At 43.7% G+C, this 13,058-nt stretch overlaps 2 protein-coding genes and 1 long non-coding RNA gene across 3 annotated transcripts; 1 reads left to right on the top strand and 2 right to left on the bottom strand.

Annotated features, from left to right (window-relative positions):
• Positions 1 to 1,339: 1,339 nt before the first annotated feature.
• On the top strand, positions 1,340 to 2,487 carry LOC147202910 (uncharacterized). Its single transcript, XR_015101403.1, has 3 exons — positions 1,340 to 1,445; positions 1,529 to 1,719; positions 2,234 to 2,487. It is a non-coding gene; the product is annotated as an uncharacterized LOC147202910 (long non-coding RNA).
• A 152-nt stretch (positions 2,488 to 2,639) lies between these two features.
• On the bottom strand, positions 2,640 to 7,436 carry atg4b (autophagy related 4B, cysteine peptidase). The gene is made up of 13 exons (XM_086115869.1): positions 7,358 to 7,436; positions 6,336 to 6,437; positions 5,971 to 6,042; positions 5,774 to 5,872; positions 5,604 to 5,705; positions 5,443 to 5,515; positions 5,270 to 5,349; positions 5,006 to 5,199; positions 4,308 to 4,386; positions 4,070 to 4,215; positions 3,925 to 3,981; positions 3,726 to 3,819; positions 2,640 to 3,413 (listed from the first exon to the last, which is right to left on the bottom strand). The coding sequence occupies exons 1-13, from the start codon at positions 7,365 to 7,367 to the stop codon at positions 3,340 to 3,342; spliced, it is 1,182 nt and encodes a 393-aa protein (XP_085971995.1). The 5' UTR covers positions 7,368 to 7,436; the 3' UTR covers positions 2,640 to 3,339.
• A 502-nt stretch (positions 7,437 to 7,938) lies between these two features.
• On the bottom strand, positions 7,939 to 12,438 carry boka (BCL2 family apoptosis regulator BOK a). The gene is made up of 4 exons (XM_086115130.1): positions 11,930 to 12,438; positions 10,935 to 11,063; positions 9,202 to 9,365; positions 7,939 to 8,915 (listed from the first exon to the last, which is right to left on the bottom strand). Exons 1-4 carry the CDS (start codon positions 12,138 to 12,140, stop codon positions 8,790 to 8,792), a joined length of 630 nt encoding a protein of 209 aa, XP_085971256.1. The 5' UTR covers positions 12,141 to 12,438; the 3' UTR covers positions 7,939 to 8,789.
• Positions 12,439 to 13,058: the final 620 nt, after the last annotated feature.

The following is a 13,058-nucleotide window of genomic DNA, read 5'->3' as shown; positions in this document are numbered from 1 at the left end:
TTTCGGCTAAAAACGCCTTACTATACATGGTTATTTTTCTTTTGTTGAAAAACGCCTTACTATACATGTCGTTTTTTTCGGCGAAAAACGCCTTACTATACATGGTCTCTTTTTTTCGGCGTAAAACGCCTTTCTATACATGGTAGTTTTTTTCGGCGTAAAACGCCTTACATGGTCGTTTTTTTCGGCTAAAAACGCCTTACAATACATGGTCGTTTTTTTTCGGTAAATAACGCCTTACTATACATGGTCTTTTTTTTCGGCTAAAAACGCCTTTCTATACATGGTCGTTTTTTTCGGCTAAAAACGCCTTACTATACATGGTCATTTTTTTCGGCTAAAAACGCCTTACTATACATGGTCATTTTTTTCGGCTAAAAACGCCTTACTATACATGGTCGTTTTTTGGGCTAAAAACGCCTTACTATACATGGTCGTTTTTTTCGGCTAAAAACGCCTTACTGTACATGGTCGTTTTTTTCGGCTAAAAATTTCGTCCAAAAATGCCCCACTATACATGGTCATTTTTTGGGCTAAAAACGCCTTACTATACATGGTCGTTTTTTTTCGGCTCAAAACGCCTTTCTATACATGGTGGTTTTTTTTCCGATAAATAACTCCTTACTATACATGGTCTTTTTTTTTCGATAAATAACGCCTTACTGTACATGGTCGTTTTTTTCGGCTAAAAATTTTATCCAAAAACGCCTTACTATACATGGTCGTTTTTTTCGCTAAAAACGCCTTTCTATACATGGTCGTTTTTTTCGGCTAAAAACGCCTTTCTGTACATGGTTGTTTTTTTCGGCTTAAAACGCCTTACTATACATCACTGGTGTCAAACTCATTTCACATGGTGGGCCACATACGGCCTCGATAGATGTCAAGTGGGCCGGACCATTAAAATGATACCATACTTTGCCATAAACAACCAAAACAATATGTCTTTCCTTTGTTTTGGTATAAAGAAGCACAAGAACGTTTGGAAAATGTTGAAATTTAATGAACGTATCTTTTACAAAACATTTCATGAAGCACCTTACATTTCCTTCAACAAATGTGCAATTTACTTTTATCATTCACGTGTATGCATTGCAACTGATCCTATTGATTGTACAAACTTTAACAAGTATTGAAAAATATAGTAATGCACTTTATGATTAAACAAGATTTATAAAGAACTGAAGTCTTAAACCATTTACACGTGCATATAAAATCTAAATGTAATCCCTGCCTACACTTTACAAACTAGGCTGCTGTTGTCTTCTTCTCTGGTCATAACAGTGTCCCCTAGCGGATACTCAATGAATTGCACCTCATTAAAAAAATTTAATTCTGTGTCATTTATGCATGCGTGTGCCTGTGTGTGTATGTATGATGAATGGAATTCCGCATCGGTGTGCAATTGTAAAACAAGGCGGAAGGAATAAAAATGTTCAATTCCTGTGGGTGTCCCGATCGAAACATTTGAGTACTTACCCTCCTTATGCGCATGCACCAGTCGTCAAAGTCGTCCTCTGTTCTGCAGAAGAAACCCTGGGGGGCGCGGGAAGAGCTCTCGAGCTACGTCCAGCGTTTTGTCTGCCGGCATGGCGGCCAAGCGAGGCGCGCTCATCGTCTTGGAGCGGGTAGACAAAGCTGGCAAGACCACCCAGTGCAAGAAGCTTGTCCAGGCGCTGGAGCAGAGCGGATACCCGGCGGAGATGATGAGGTTTCCCGGTGAGTCCCGACACGAACTTCGGCTAGCTTACGTAGCCTGCACAGTTCTGCTCCTTCCAACCTAACCCAACTCTATTTGCGTTTCCGATGCACGCATTCGTAAAATTGGTGAACTGTAGATTTCTTTTCAAACTATATTTAGAAACTGCCTGGTATTGACATTAAAACCTCTGCATTTCTTTAAAAAATGAACTTTTTTTTTATGCTTTACGTCAATTATTTTGGGATAGAAACATCTGGTGTCAAGAGAATGTATTGTTTCGAATGTATGGTCAGTCTTCAGATGTGACATTCTCTGACCCCTTCATAGACCAAAAGGTGCATTTATCCGCGAGGTGCAAATGTGGTAGTAACACACGACAGTTCTCAGGAATGTTTTAACTCCTCTCAAATATTGTCACCACTGTCCCATTGAAAAAAAATCAGGAAAAGTAATCGCATTTCGGGCTGAACCAATGATGCTTAAAGTACTTAAGAAAGTGTTTTATGTTCGTGCTTGGTTCTTGGCGGACAGAAGCACAATCGGAAAGCTGATAAGTGCGTACCTGGAGAAGAAGAGCGAGCTGGAGGACCACACGGTGCATCTTCTCTTCTCCGCCAACCGTTGGGAAATGGTCTAAGTAGTCTGACTTTTTCCTCACAAGTGGATGACTCAAGCTTTATTCTTATGATAAACTCTCATTTTGTCTTGAAGCCTTTGCATCGCATCATATGAGTAGAAGTTGAATGACTAAAAATAAAGTTGTCATTTTCTGATGTTTCACGAAATCGTCCATTTCAATCCATCGTAAAAATGGATCGTCACGGCAAGACGATCCCTTGAAGATGACGCACACTCAAGTCACTTGAGACATGGTTTGAAATCTTACCAGTTTATTACTCTCTTCCCCCTCATCTGTGTGTGTGTGTATACATACACCACAACCCCCCCCCCCCCCCAAATTACTTAATTTGGGTCAAATTTCAGGATTAACCGAAAATGCACCTTTGACAGGACTTCCACCCAGTTGTGGAAATTAAATTCTAAGGCCAACCACTTCTATGCCTTTCTGTGACTCTTCCAGTCTCTGTTAGCAATGTGTAGCACAACCAGTAGAGCCTGAAGGAGTCACAGAGAGGCATCTAAGCGGACCTGCTTGGAAATTTATTAGTCCAGTAATGCACGTGAAAAAAGTTCCGCGGTCATTCAATCTAGACATGTAGCCTACCTGAGTTCCCTTCGCTTTTGAGAGCCGTGTATGGTGGTGAGTAAATAAATAAATCTAGTGGGCAAGGATTATTTTTTTTCACTGCGTGGTCACGCTAGCTGAAGCGGGTTAGGGGATGGACTCAGGCTTGAGGGCTGGGGGATTGAAGTTAAGGGAGGGCAAGGCACCGTTCTGCTCTCCTTTCTCAACGTTAGTTAGTGACGCAGTTAAGACTCCCACAGAAACACGTTTGAAGGTGAGGACGCGCACACGAGTCCCATCCAGCCTTTCGTGGGGACAGGGCGTTCCCAAGCTGGATTGCGGCTTTTTCCCACCACTTGGCGCGTGGAAAAAAAACGAGAGAATCTTCTTTCTTTCTTTTTTTTGTTTGTTGGTTTCCGTATCAAACCGCGTTGGACTGTCAGCGCATTCCTCACAAGGAAAGGATCTCAAATTCCTCGTCTTCAGAGTCAAAGAAGCGCTCCAGGCGGTCCGAGTCAGAGAAGTCTAAGAAACACAAAATACAGACTTAAAATTGTATTCACAATAATGAATTTTATTATAAGACACGAATAATGTCGTAAAAGTTAAAAAAAAAAAAATTGCGTGTTTTCCTAGCGGTATAACCCCCCAAAAAAATGTGAGTGCATCAAATTGAACCGAATCAAACCGTTGCACTTAGAAGTACACTATATCGATTTGTAGCGAATCGTATTTTCTTGGAGAGATATATCGAAGAAGGAAATGGCACATACAAAAAAAAAACGTCCCGTCAGTTTTAAAAGTCAAATGTGACACAAAACGTTTTCAGCGTTTTACCAGGAGTAAGGTTGAGTGCGTCCACGCTGACCATGTGCGACGGCTGACTGTCCACCAGCTCAAACATGGGTAAGCCTCCTTGGTGGCACGACAACTGCAGTAAAATGTTAAAATGACATCGTACAGATTTGAAAAGGAGGGAGGAATACAAATGTTCAATTCCTGTGGGTGTCCCCGATCGAAACATTTGAGTACTTACCCTCCTTATGCGCATGCACCAGTCGTCAAAGTCGTCCTCCGTTCTGCAGAAGAAACCCTGGCGGGACACGAGAACACGGGTTCCTTTTTACCAAGGCGATCCGGCACAAAATGGCTGCCGGTGGCGTGGGGGACGGATTCCTTACGGCGGCGATGGACGGGTCCAGTTCGCAGATGTGCATGCGGCAGGGCGGGTGCTGGCAATGGTACGTGTCGTCGGGCACGTGGCCGTCGTCGCAGGGGTCCACGGCGGGCTGCGTGGTGTGAGGGTCCAAGTAGATCAGCTCCTCGCCTGGAGGGCGGCGAAGCACGAGAGGTGAACAAAATGGCGGATGCCGGACAAGAGGTCAAATCGGGGGGGGGGGGGGGGGGGGGGGGACGTACCGACATAACCGATGAAGTAGTGAGCGCTGTTTGGTTTCCCGCCAATGACGCCCAGCGACTGAGGCAGCATGAAGCATTGCTGCGGAAGCACAACAACACGTGTTGTCATGCTGGGTAAAAATCCTGGGACGCCTCGAGGAAGTTGAAAAAAAAAAAGATGTGGATTAACCTGCCATAAAATGATGCCTTTCAACCGTTCCAATACTTTTGCACATCTGATCAACTTGCTGCCAAGAGCTTCAAGAGCTTTTGTGCACACTAATCAACTTCCTGTTGATTCCCCGCACTTTTCCTCAAATGTTTTCAATTTCTGGTGGGTGTCCCTAAACTTTTGCCCATATTTTCTACTCCCCTGCGAGTTCTCCAATACTTTTTTAAACTTCAGCTTGTTGAGTGTTTTCCAATACCCTTGCGCTCACCTTTTAACTCATTCAGTACCAGCCAATTCTGAACCAAGTCTGAAAAGACGTTTAAAAACGTCTTTGGGAGTGAATGAGTTCAACTTCCCGTCCCAATACTTTTGTCTAATCGCTAGTTTTCGCAACTTCTCAACCTCCCTGTGGTTGTCACACTACTTTGATCCAAATTCCGCTTTTGTATCGCTTTTCAACTTCCTGTAGGTGTTCCGCTACTTTTGCCCGTACACTTTTCAAGCCCGATGCGTTGCCTCGATGAAAGCAGCGCCACGCGAGCGTCACCTTGAGCGTTTGTATGTAGGCGTCGTTGATATCGCTGAGTCCCAGCCTGAGCGGTATGAGGAGAACGAGCGGCCTCCAAAGTTCCACATCGTCCCCCGGGAGAGCGCAGGCGCCCTCCGCGCAGCCGTTCAGTTCGCCGGGCGCCGCCGCCGCCGAATCGCCGCACGCATCCAACCAGGGCATGCACAGACGCTCTGCGATGGACACCGCGACCGCTCGTCACCGCTCTTGGCATCTTGGCGCGACCGATCGACGGCCACTCACTGATCTCCTCGATGACCACCGTGTTGTCCATGGCCACATGCACCACCAACCTGCTCCACGTGTCGAACGCCGCCAGCTTCCTGGCCAAAGACAAACAACGGACGGGCGACGTGCTAACCGCTAACCGCCCGCGCTGCCGTTTGGAAGACCGTTAATGTCGAGAAGATACTCACTTGAGAACCTGTGCGACTGTGTTTGGTCCATACCACTGTCCTATGGGCTTGCCCTCGCCAACTCCCATTTGGGCTGCGGGATTCATTCCACAAAGCCAAAGAATAAGCCAAGTGCCTGCAGCCGGCCGGAGAGGAGGTGGTACGAGGTGGCCGCCACTCACCGATTTGATGTATGGAGTAGTAACTGTCCTTCTTGTCGATGAAGGCGTTGAGGATGCTAACATACTCCTCTCTTTGCTTGAGCCCTGACGACCATCGCCAGTCTGCCCCGGAGGAAACCATTACAAGCACTGGGACGCGTCTTAATATACGGATATCCTCCATACGCTACCTCTGCCCAAGTGCCGGCACGTGAGCGCCTCGCCCAGGATCATCTGCCCGCACCGCAGCATGCAGCCCCAGCCCGTGTCCGACGTGGGCCCCGTGCCCCCTGAAAAAATGCATATGGTGTCACACTTTTTCTTCGTCTTTCTTCGGCAAAGTAAAAACAAACCAAAAAAAAGTTCAGTCGGCGTCCATGGCACTCACCTATAGGGGGGAAGTTTTTTCTGTACGTCAACCAAAGTCGTGAGGTGACGTCTGATAGGATGTCATCTTTCTCTGTTGGGCAAACAACACATCGAGTCACTTTTTTTTTTTTTTGCTTCAGTTCAGTGGTCATTGTGCTGCTCTTTCTTTTGTTATTGCTGTCCAATTAATCACCAGTGATGAGTTTTGGCAACAATATGGACGTCTAATGAAATAAAGAGATGGTGGATTGACGCAACAAACTAGCAAAGGTGCCTCAAGCGTGTAGAAATGCTGAACAAAAAAAAAATATTATAAGGAAGACCAGTAACACGTTAACTACAAAAATAAAGCAAGTCTATGCTCAAATATAACAATAGCAATACCTGTGAGCGCGTTATATTCTCTCCCTAAAATCCACACAGGGTCAGAGGTCTCGGGGAAATCCTCAAACTCGCCAAAGCGAAGCGTGTCGTATGTCAACGTTGCTGTTGAGTGAGGAAAACATATGTTTGTCAGCACAAATTAAGAGTTCCCAGATGTCTTCTTCAAACAAAATAGCCCACACTTTTCAACTATAATGATGGAAGACAACAGGACTGTACCATTTTATATTCTAGGACGGGGGAACTGCTCCATTTTGGCTAGATTAGGTGTCTCAAAAAACACTGTCTAAATCACCATGCACCAATTAGAATTGATATGGGGGGTTGAAAAACATTTGAAATAAATCCCTCAAACAAAAGCGATATCTTTAGTACATTTAATATACATTTGTAAGAGTTTGTATGTTAGCTAGGGAGCTACTGTCTTGTTCACTGTCTTCGGGTGACGTCAGACAAGATCGTACCATATCCATCCTGGGACACCCCCGACCACTCAGATACTTTTGGAATGATCCTATTTTGAGCTTTTCTCAGACTTATTTTACGTCTAACAGTATTTAAAATATTTAAAACGAGCTGTCATTTATCAATTCCCAGGCAAAAGGGACGCTATTTAGCAACTAGCTTTTTACAATGTGTGAGTTGTCAGTCACCTTTTGGGAATGATGACTGAGCAAACACTCAAATTATAGCATTACCAATACAAGCACGAGGAACTTATCAAATCGTGCATACAAAGTACAAATGGCTTCGACACACAATGTAAAACTTCAAAGAATAAGGAAAAAACAATAACAACATTAAAACAAAACAACAGGGTGGCGTAATTTAGCAGTTAGCTTTGGTCATCACTCTAGATGGGCTAACGCCAGCGAAGCTCCAACGGAATGTCGCTTCTGCGTTCGGTTGGCAACCCAAGCCGACTGTCGCCCGAGGTGGACTTTCGTTGTTTACATGTTATTGTGTTGTTTTGACAAGATTTAACGTTCTGGCGTAATTTTTGCCCCAAAGTCTCGCCTTACCTGCGTCCATCCCGACGAGCTGTTCCTGTGCTAGACTTGTTTGTTGTTTTCGAGCCAGTCTGGCGCCAGCTCGACCAATAGCGAGAGAGTTTTAGTGCGGAAGTTGGGAAAAGGCGGGACGATTGTCAGTATAGCCAATAGTATTTGATATATGGCCTGCTTCGACAAATCAAAAACTGATGACGTATACGTGCGAAAATACCATGGGACGCAAGACGGCGCTGTAATTCCGTGACTTCCGAGTTCTGACCGTGTCAATTTTTTTATTCGTACTGTCCTCGGTATGTGTATTTTAGTATGATTATGAAATCATGTATTATTGTGCAAATAATGTAACCCTTTGGTGTCGATGTCGTGATTTTTTTCTTTTTATGTGCCGCCTGATGGAACGGACGTAACCGTTTGAACGTCGCCATATTGGTCCAGGCAATGTATCTTCATAAATTGAGGAGATATATTCCTGTTAGACTTTTTTTTCTTTTCTTTCTTTCTTTCTTTTCTTAGTTTATTTACCCAAATCCGTTTCAAAACAGCACTACATAGTCGTACTCCACAAAATAAGATCATACAAGTACAGCGTGTCAGGAATGAAATAATCATTTATTAACGACTCATTTGACAGTATCAACATTTCTAGGCCAATATTCGGAATGTATGAAATAAAACATAGGCGCGATAAAGTGAAAAGTGCTCATCTATGGATCAAATTGACACGAGAACACAGAAAAGGATTACCACATCCTTTTTATCATTCTTGAGCATAATAAGCAGTTTCGTGAAAAGCTAAAAAAAAATAAAAGTTCAAAAATGCACACTTTATATCACCTGTGCTTTAATAATTAAGAAACAATAAAACAGTTAATAAGGTGCAGTTAGTGGGTGACTCAGTGCAAATGATTGTAAACACAACCGATGGCCTTATAGCGTTCCTTCACTTTTCCTGGGTGACATGTTTCAAGTCCCCCCCACAATAAGTGAATTTCCACAAGGTAAAGTCTGACTTTTTATACTTTTAATTACTTTTAACATTTTATTTTGGGGGAGATTTACGCCTCTACTAAGCCATAACGAACAATCTACACAGCTCCTTCCCGACAAGCTAATTTTCATGGCCTCGTTTGTTGTAAAAAAAAAAAAAAAAAAAAAGGCAAAAAGACAGAATTAGAGGTACATGGTCACGGTCACAATTGAAATTCCGCGATAAGCGTGAACCTGCAACAAGCGACCCACAAAGTAGCGAGGAAACACTGTATTTACAGTCAGCCATGTAGCATTATTTCTAGTGGTTGTGTTTATTTCAGGGTGGTGGTCACCTTAACTGACATAGAAATGAACAACATGACACATGGAAAGTGCACGCGTGGACTTTTTTGACTGAATGGATAATTGTGTTTGTATGTTTCGGGGCTTGGAGGGGCATCATGAACCGGGGTCACTTGTCCCTAAGCAGGTAGAGCATCATAGCCTTGACGTAGTGTCCAAAAGTGCACAGCGATAACACCAACCAGTGGGAACGCAAACCAACCTCTGTGTTCACCACACATTTAGTCAGGTCGGCCTAAACAAGAAGAGCAAGAAGAACAAATAAAGCCATACAATACCACACTTGAAACCCTACTTTTCAACCCTAACTCTGACTCAAAACCCTACTTTCACAAAACTTAATTCAGGCTTCAAACCCTAACTTGAAACTCATGCCAGGGAACTATCCGGATGTGAAGCACCATTTTGAAGCCCTAACGTAAACTTAAAAAGCCTCATTTGAAACCGTAATCCTCGTTTGAAACCCTACTTTACAGTCAAAGTCAACATGAATGTTTGCGCGCGTGTGTCTGTGCACTTACCCAACCTCCTCTGCGTTTCAACCACGTGGAGAGACTTTTGCGGACAAACTCCCCCATGCAGTCCACAATGGTATGAACCATGGCGGGATGGCCGTGGCGAACGCAGTCCACGGCAAGGGAGCCAGCCACCGCGTACAAAGACACAATCTTCCCCCACGTCACACCTGGAAACACACACACACACACACACACACACACTTAGTTTGACTGTTTTTGTGCGTTCCACTGTCTTTGTTATTAATTTATTTGTACTTTGTATACAGCGGTGGTTGTTTTAAAGCGCTCTATGTATACAGTTGAGATGAGTTGAGAGTCTGAGGCTGCGTTCGAGGAAGGTGAGAAGTTGGATTTATCCAACTTCCGACTAGGAAAAGTGCACTAGAATGAACTGAGAGGTCTGAGTTTGCAAAATCCGCACCCCCCCCCCACACACACACAAAAATGGATCACTAAATGACCTCAAGTGAAAAATGGAGCAGTCCCATTAACTTGCAGGAGCCAGGAAGTAGCCTCCCCAAACGCAAAGACGGTTTCTATTTTTCTTCACAGCTGAGAGCAGAAGAGTTTTTTTAGAGTGGAAGAAATGCCTTCGTGTGCATTTTTTCGGCTGGATGAGCGGGATTACAATGTCCCATTGAGAAGGGGCGGCGGGGCAAATAAGAGCTCAGTGTGATTCTCATTTTACAGAAACCTCTATCGACCATATTTGTACCGTTTAGACATCCCAACTTCGGCTTGCCGTCTATCTCCACTTCCTATAAACACACTTGACTCTGTGTTTATCTTCCAGGGGTGTAAAGTGCAGGATGACACCACTTTTACAGCTGCGCCGCTGTGCAACTTTTTAAGACAGAAACATTTGGAGAAAAGAGGAAAAAGTCCAAAGTTTTGCCTTTGAGTTTGATCATGTGCAAACAATTCACCATGGCCTTGCTAAGATAGATCGGTAGTTCATTTTACACCAAGTACAACCTCCAAAAACTCTTAACAAGTACCACCTTTTGATCAACAGCAAACTACAGTAGCTAGTAGGCTGAATTGTTCATTAAAAATGGACAGAGGTATTATCCCCCAAAAAGTACATGTAAAATCTTTTTAATGTGCACTTTGAACACAGTGCTTCATTATCGGAACATTGACTGATAACAACTTCCTCTTCATGTCATCACCACTTCCCCAAAACCATATTTTTGTGAGAAACGAAACATGAAGCCACAGGTAGGCCGGAGCCAGATTTCAAACCTGGAACCTCAGAACTGTGAGGCAGACGTGCAAACCACTAATCCGGGGGTGCTCAGACTTTTTTCACCGCGATCGACGCGATACAGCACGTGCACGCATACACACACACGCGCGCACGCGCGCGCACGCACACACACACGCACACATACACGCATGCACTCATGCACACGCGCTCGTGGCATGATGAACAACAGACATAACGGCCCCTAACTTGAAGGAAACAGAAAAATAAAGTAGATGCAAGAGTTAGTGAAAAGGAAATCACTGCCTACCTGAGTAGAGACCCGAGGCGGAGGCATGCATGGGATGCGCGTTTGCAGCGTGATAAATTCAGAAACTATCCTGTGTACGTGACGTGTATCGTTTTAATCCCAGATTGCCATTCTTTGCCAGTGGCAACAGTGAAGTGTACAAGAAACAAAATTTGAATGAGAATATATTTTTTTAAATAAACCCTGCACCAACCAGACACTCTTGAACTGCGGGCTCACCTGTGGAGAAGATGTCGGACGCCACGGCAAGGAAGGCGTCTGTCACCACGCTCTCCGAGGCTACTGTGATGTTGAGTTGCCGAGCCACGTTGCGATAAACGCTGGGACGCAGATACTCCAGCTCATCACCTCAAACACAAACAGGACACCATGCGAAATTTATTTCAACCCAAGTAACACATTTGTTTTTAATTTCGTTTGGATTTTTGGATTGTAAATTCAGCTAGTTATAATTAGTTTTTGAAGGAAGTTTGCTGGTATGTATTGGTTTTTATGTTTTCAAAAATGCTTTGTTTTCATGAGTTTTAGTATGAGTGTTTTATTTAGTTTATTTGATATTTATTAAAAAATATACATATTAAATTATTTTCCCATCCCCTCATGTATCAGTCAAGCTCCCTTTTGAAAAAAAAATCCTGGAGCTAACCTTGAATATTTGTCGAGTGCAAGATGTAAAAAAAGTCACAAAGTATTGCATAGTCAAGTATTTGTAAGCCAATTCTCAAACAAGTGTTTGACTTTCTTTCTTCTGTTCGAATCCACAATATCAAAGCTCACGTACAATATTAATCGATAAAGGTAAAAACGAAGGACAGTTTAACTATAAAGTTAGTTTTAGTTCGTTTCATACCTAATACCACTTAGTACAGTATTCATTTTTTAAGCAGTTTTGGTTTTATTTTCAATGATGAACATGTTTCTTCAATTTTTGTTTTGTTAATTTTCGTTACATAAATCAGCCTTGGGGAGAATCAAAATTTCCCCCAATAAAATTAATGAAATACAGTATATACAATTCATTCGAGCTATGTATTGCTCCTCAAGACGATTCAATATGATTCTCGATGCATGGGATACAATACAAGTCAAGGATGTAACAATTATAAAATGGTATAATTCCATACAGTTCGGTTCAGTGGGATTATCATTCGATTCGACATGTTACGGTAGTTAATCCTACTCCGTGCGTTAACGGGTTCGGATGTGGCGCTCACCCAACCATAGGAGAACCGCCGACACGTCACCGTGCGTCCCCCAAGAAGAGGCGAGCTGCTCGGGCTTGGACCAACCGATGCCTACGCGGCCCAGCCTCGATTGGATGTAGTCCCGGCAGAGCGCCTTGGCCTGGGACACCAGCTCCTTGTCGGTAGGCGAGCGATCAAACACCTCGGCGGCGAACACGGACGAGCGGCGTAACATCTCCATATCCTCTGACGACTCCTCCGGGAAGCTCCCGGAATGCGCCGCCCGGCGAGACGCCTCCGCGGAACCTGCCAAGGCGCCACGGCGGCGCGCGCACCTCGCTCTCCGTCCCCTGGTTCTCGGAGGATTGCAACGACGACTTACTCGGTTGTGTGTTGAGAAATGTCAGGCAGATTTGTCATTGTGCCCTATCGTCACGTCACAGAAAAGGTTTATTTGTGTCAAAGAAAAACATTGAAAAAAACAAAGTTGTTCAAAGTTTCCTTCTAAGGACACAATTTTATTGAAGAGCGAAGACCCGCCCCTTATACACGCGAGCATGCGCACATGACCCAATAGGCTTTTCCATTTTTTTTATAATAAAAATAGTGTATAAATGAAACATTTTTAACTTACTTTTTAAATAGTTATTTGTAGTGTTTTCTCAATATACATTTGAAAGGGTTCCTGTTTTTTTTTTCAATGTTCATACTTAGTGTCATCAACCCAGTAAGCCCGTTTACTCAAAACTTCACACATCACCATTCAGAGTAAAGTACAGTAAATCTCTCTTTGTCTACGGGAGGTCTACCACGAGATCCGGGATACTCGCGAGTCCTAATCCAGATCATCAAATCCATAAATTTACAGTGTATTGTTATGACATGAATTTTGCTCTGCCATCTTGGCCAGTCCACTCTTGAAAATGCGACCTCGGTCTCATAAGGTTTTTAGTTTCTGGTAAAATAAATACAGGAGCGGAGCAAGAGGGTGTTCAGGGGTGGCCATGGCCACCACCCCTTGTCATTCTGCGGCCACCCTCATACCTAAGGGAACATTTTGATACCTGTAATTTTTCTGCCATTTTCACATGGATCGCTATTCTTTGACCCCTTACTACTCTGCCACAAGTTTTTAAAAAAAAATAGATATTAACAGCAT

This window comes from Hippocampus guttulatus, chromosome 7 (assembly GCF_054856545.1).
Source record: "Hippocampus guttulatus isolate MCC_2025c chromosome 7, RoL_Hgut_1.0, whole genome shotgun sequence".
In the NCBI taxonomy this organism is placed as follows: Eukaryota; Metazoa; Chordata; class Actinopteri; order Syngnathiformes; family Syngnathidae; genus Hippocampus; species Hippocampus guttulatus.
Note: the sequence above shows the minus strand (reverse complement) of the source record. Positions and strands in the feature narration are given on the sequence as shown.

What these genes read in the sequence shown, in the direction of transcription:
- atg4b (XM_086115869.1), bottom strand. An exon ending in GTGCCGGCACTTGGGCAGAG is followed by an intron (nt 5,706 to 5,773) that starts GTAGCGTATGGA and finishes CCTCCGGGGCAG; the next exon opens with ACTGGCGATGGTCGTCAGGG. An exon ending in CTACTTCATCGGTTATGTCG is followed by an intron (nt 4,216 to 4,307) that starts GTACGTCCCCCC and finishes GCCGCCCTCCAG; the next exon opens with GCGAGGAGCTGATCTACTTG.
- boka (XM_086115130.1), bottom strand. Translation starts at nt 12,140, where the DNA reads ATGGAGATGTTACGCCGCTCGTCCGTGTTCGCCGCCGAGGTGTTTGAT. An exon ending in GGCGGTTCTCCTATGGTTGG is followed by an intron (nt 11,064 to 11,929) that starts GTGAGCGCCACA and finishes TTTGTGTTTGAG; the next exon opens with GTGATGAGCTGGAGTATCTG. An exon ending in TGAAACGCAGAGGAGGTTGG is followed by an intron (nt 8,916 to 9,201) that starts GTAAGTGCACAG and finishes CTTCTTGTTTAG; the next exon opens with GCCGACCTGACTAAATGTGT.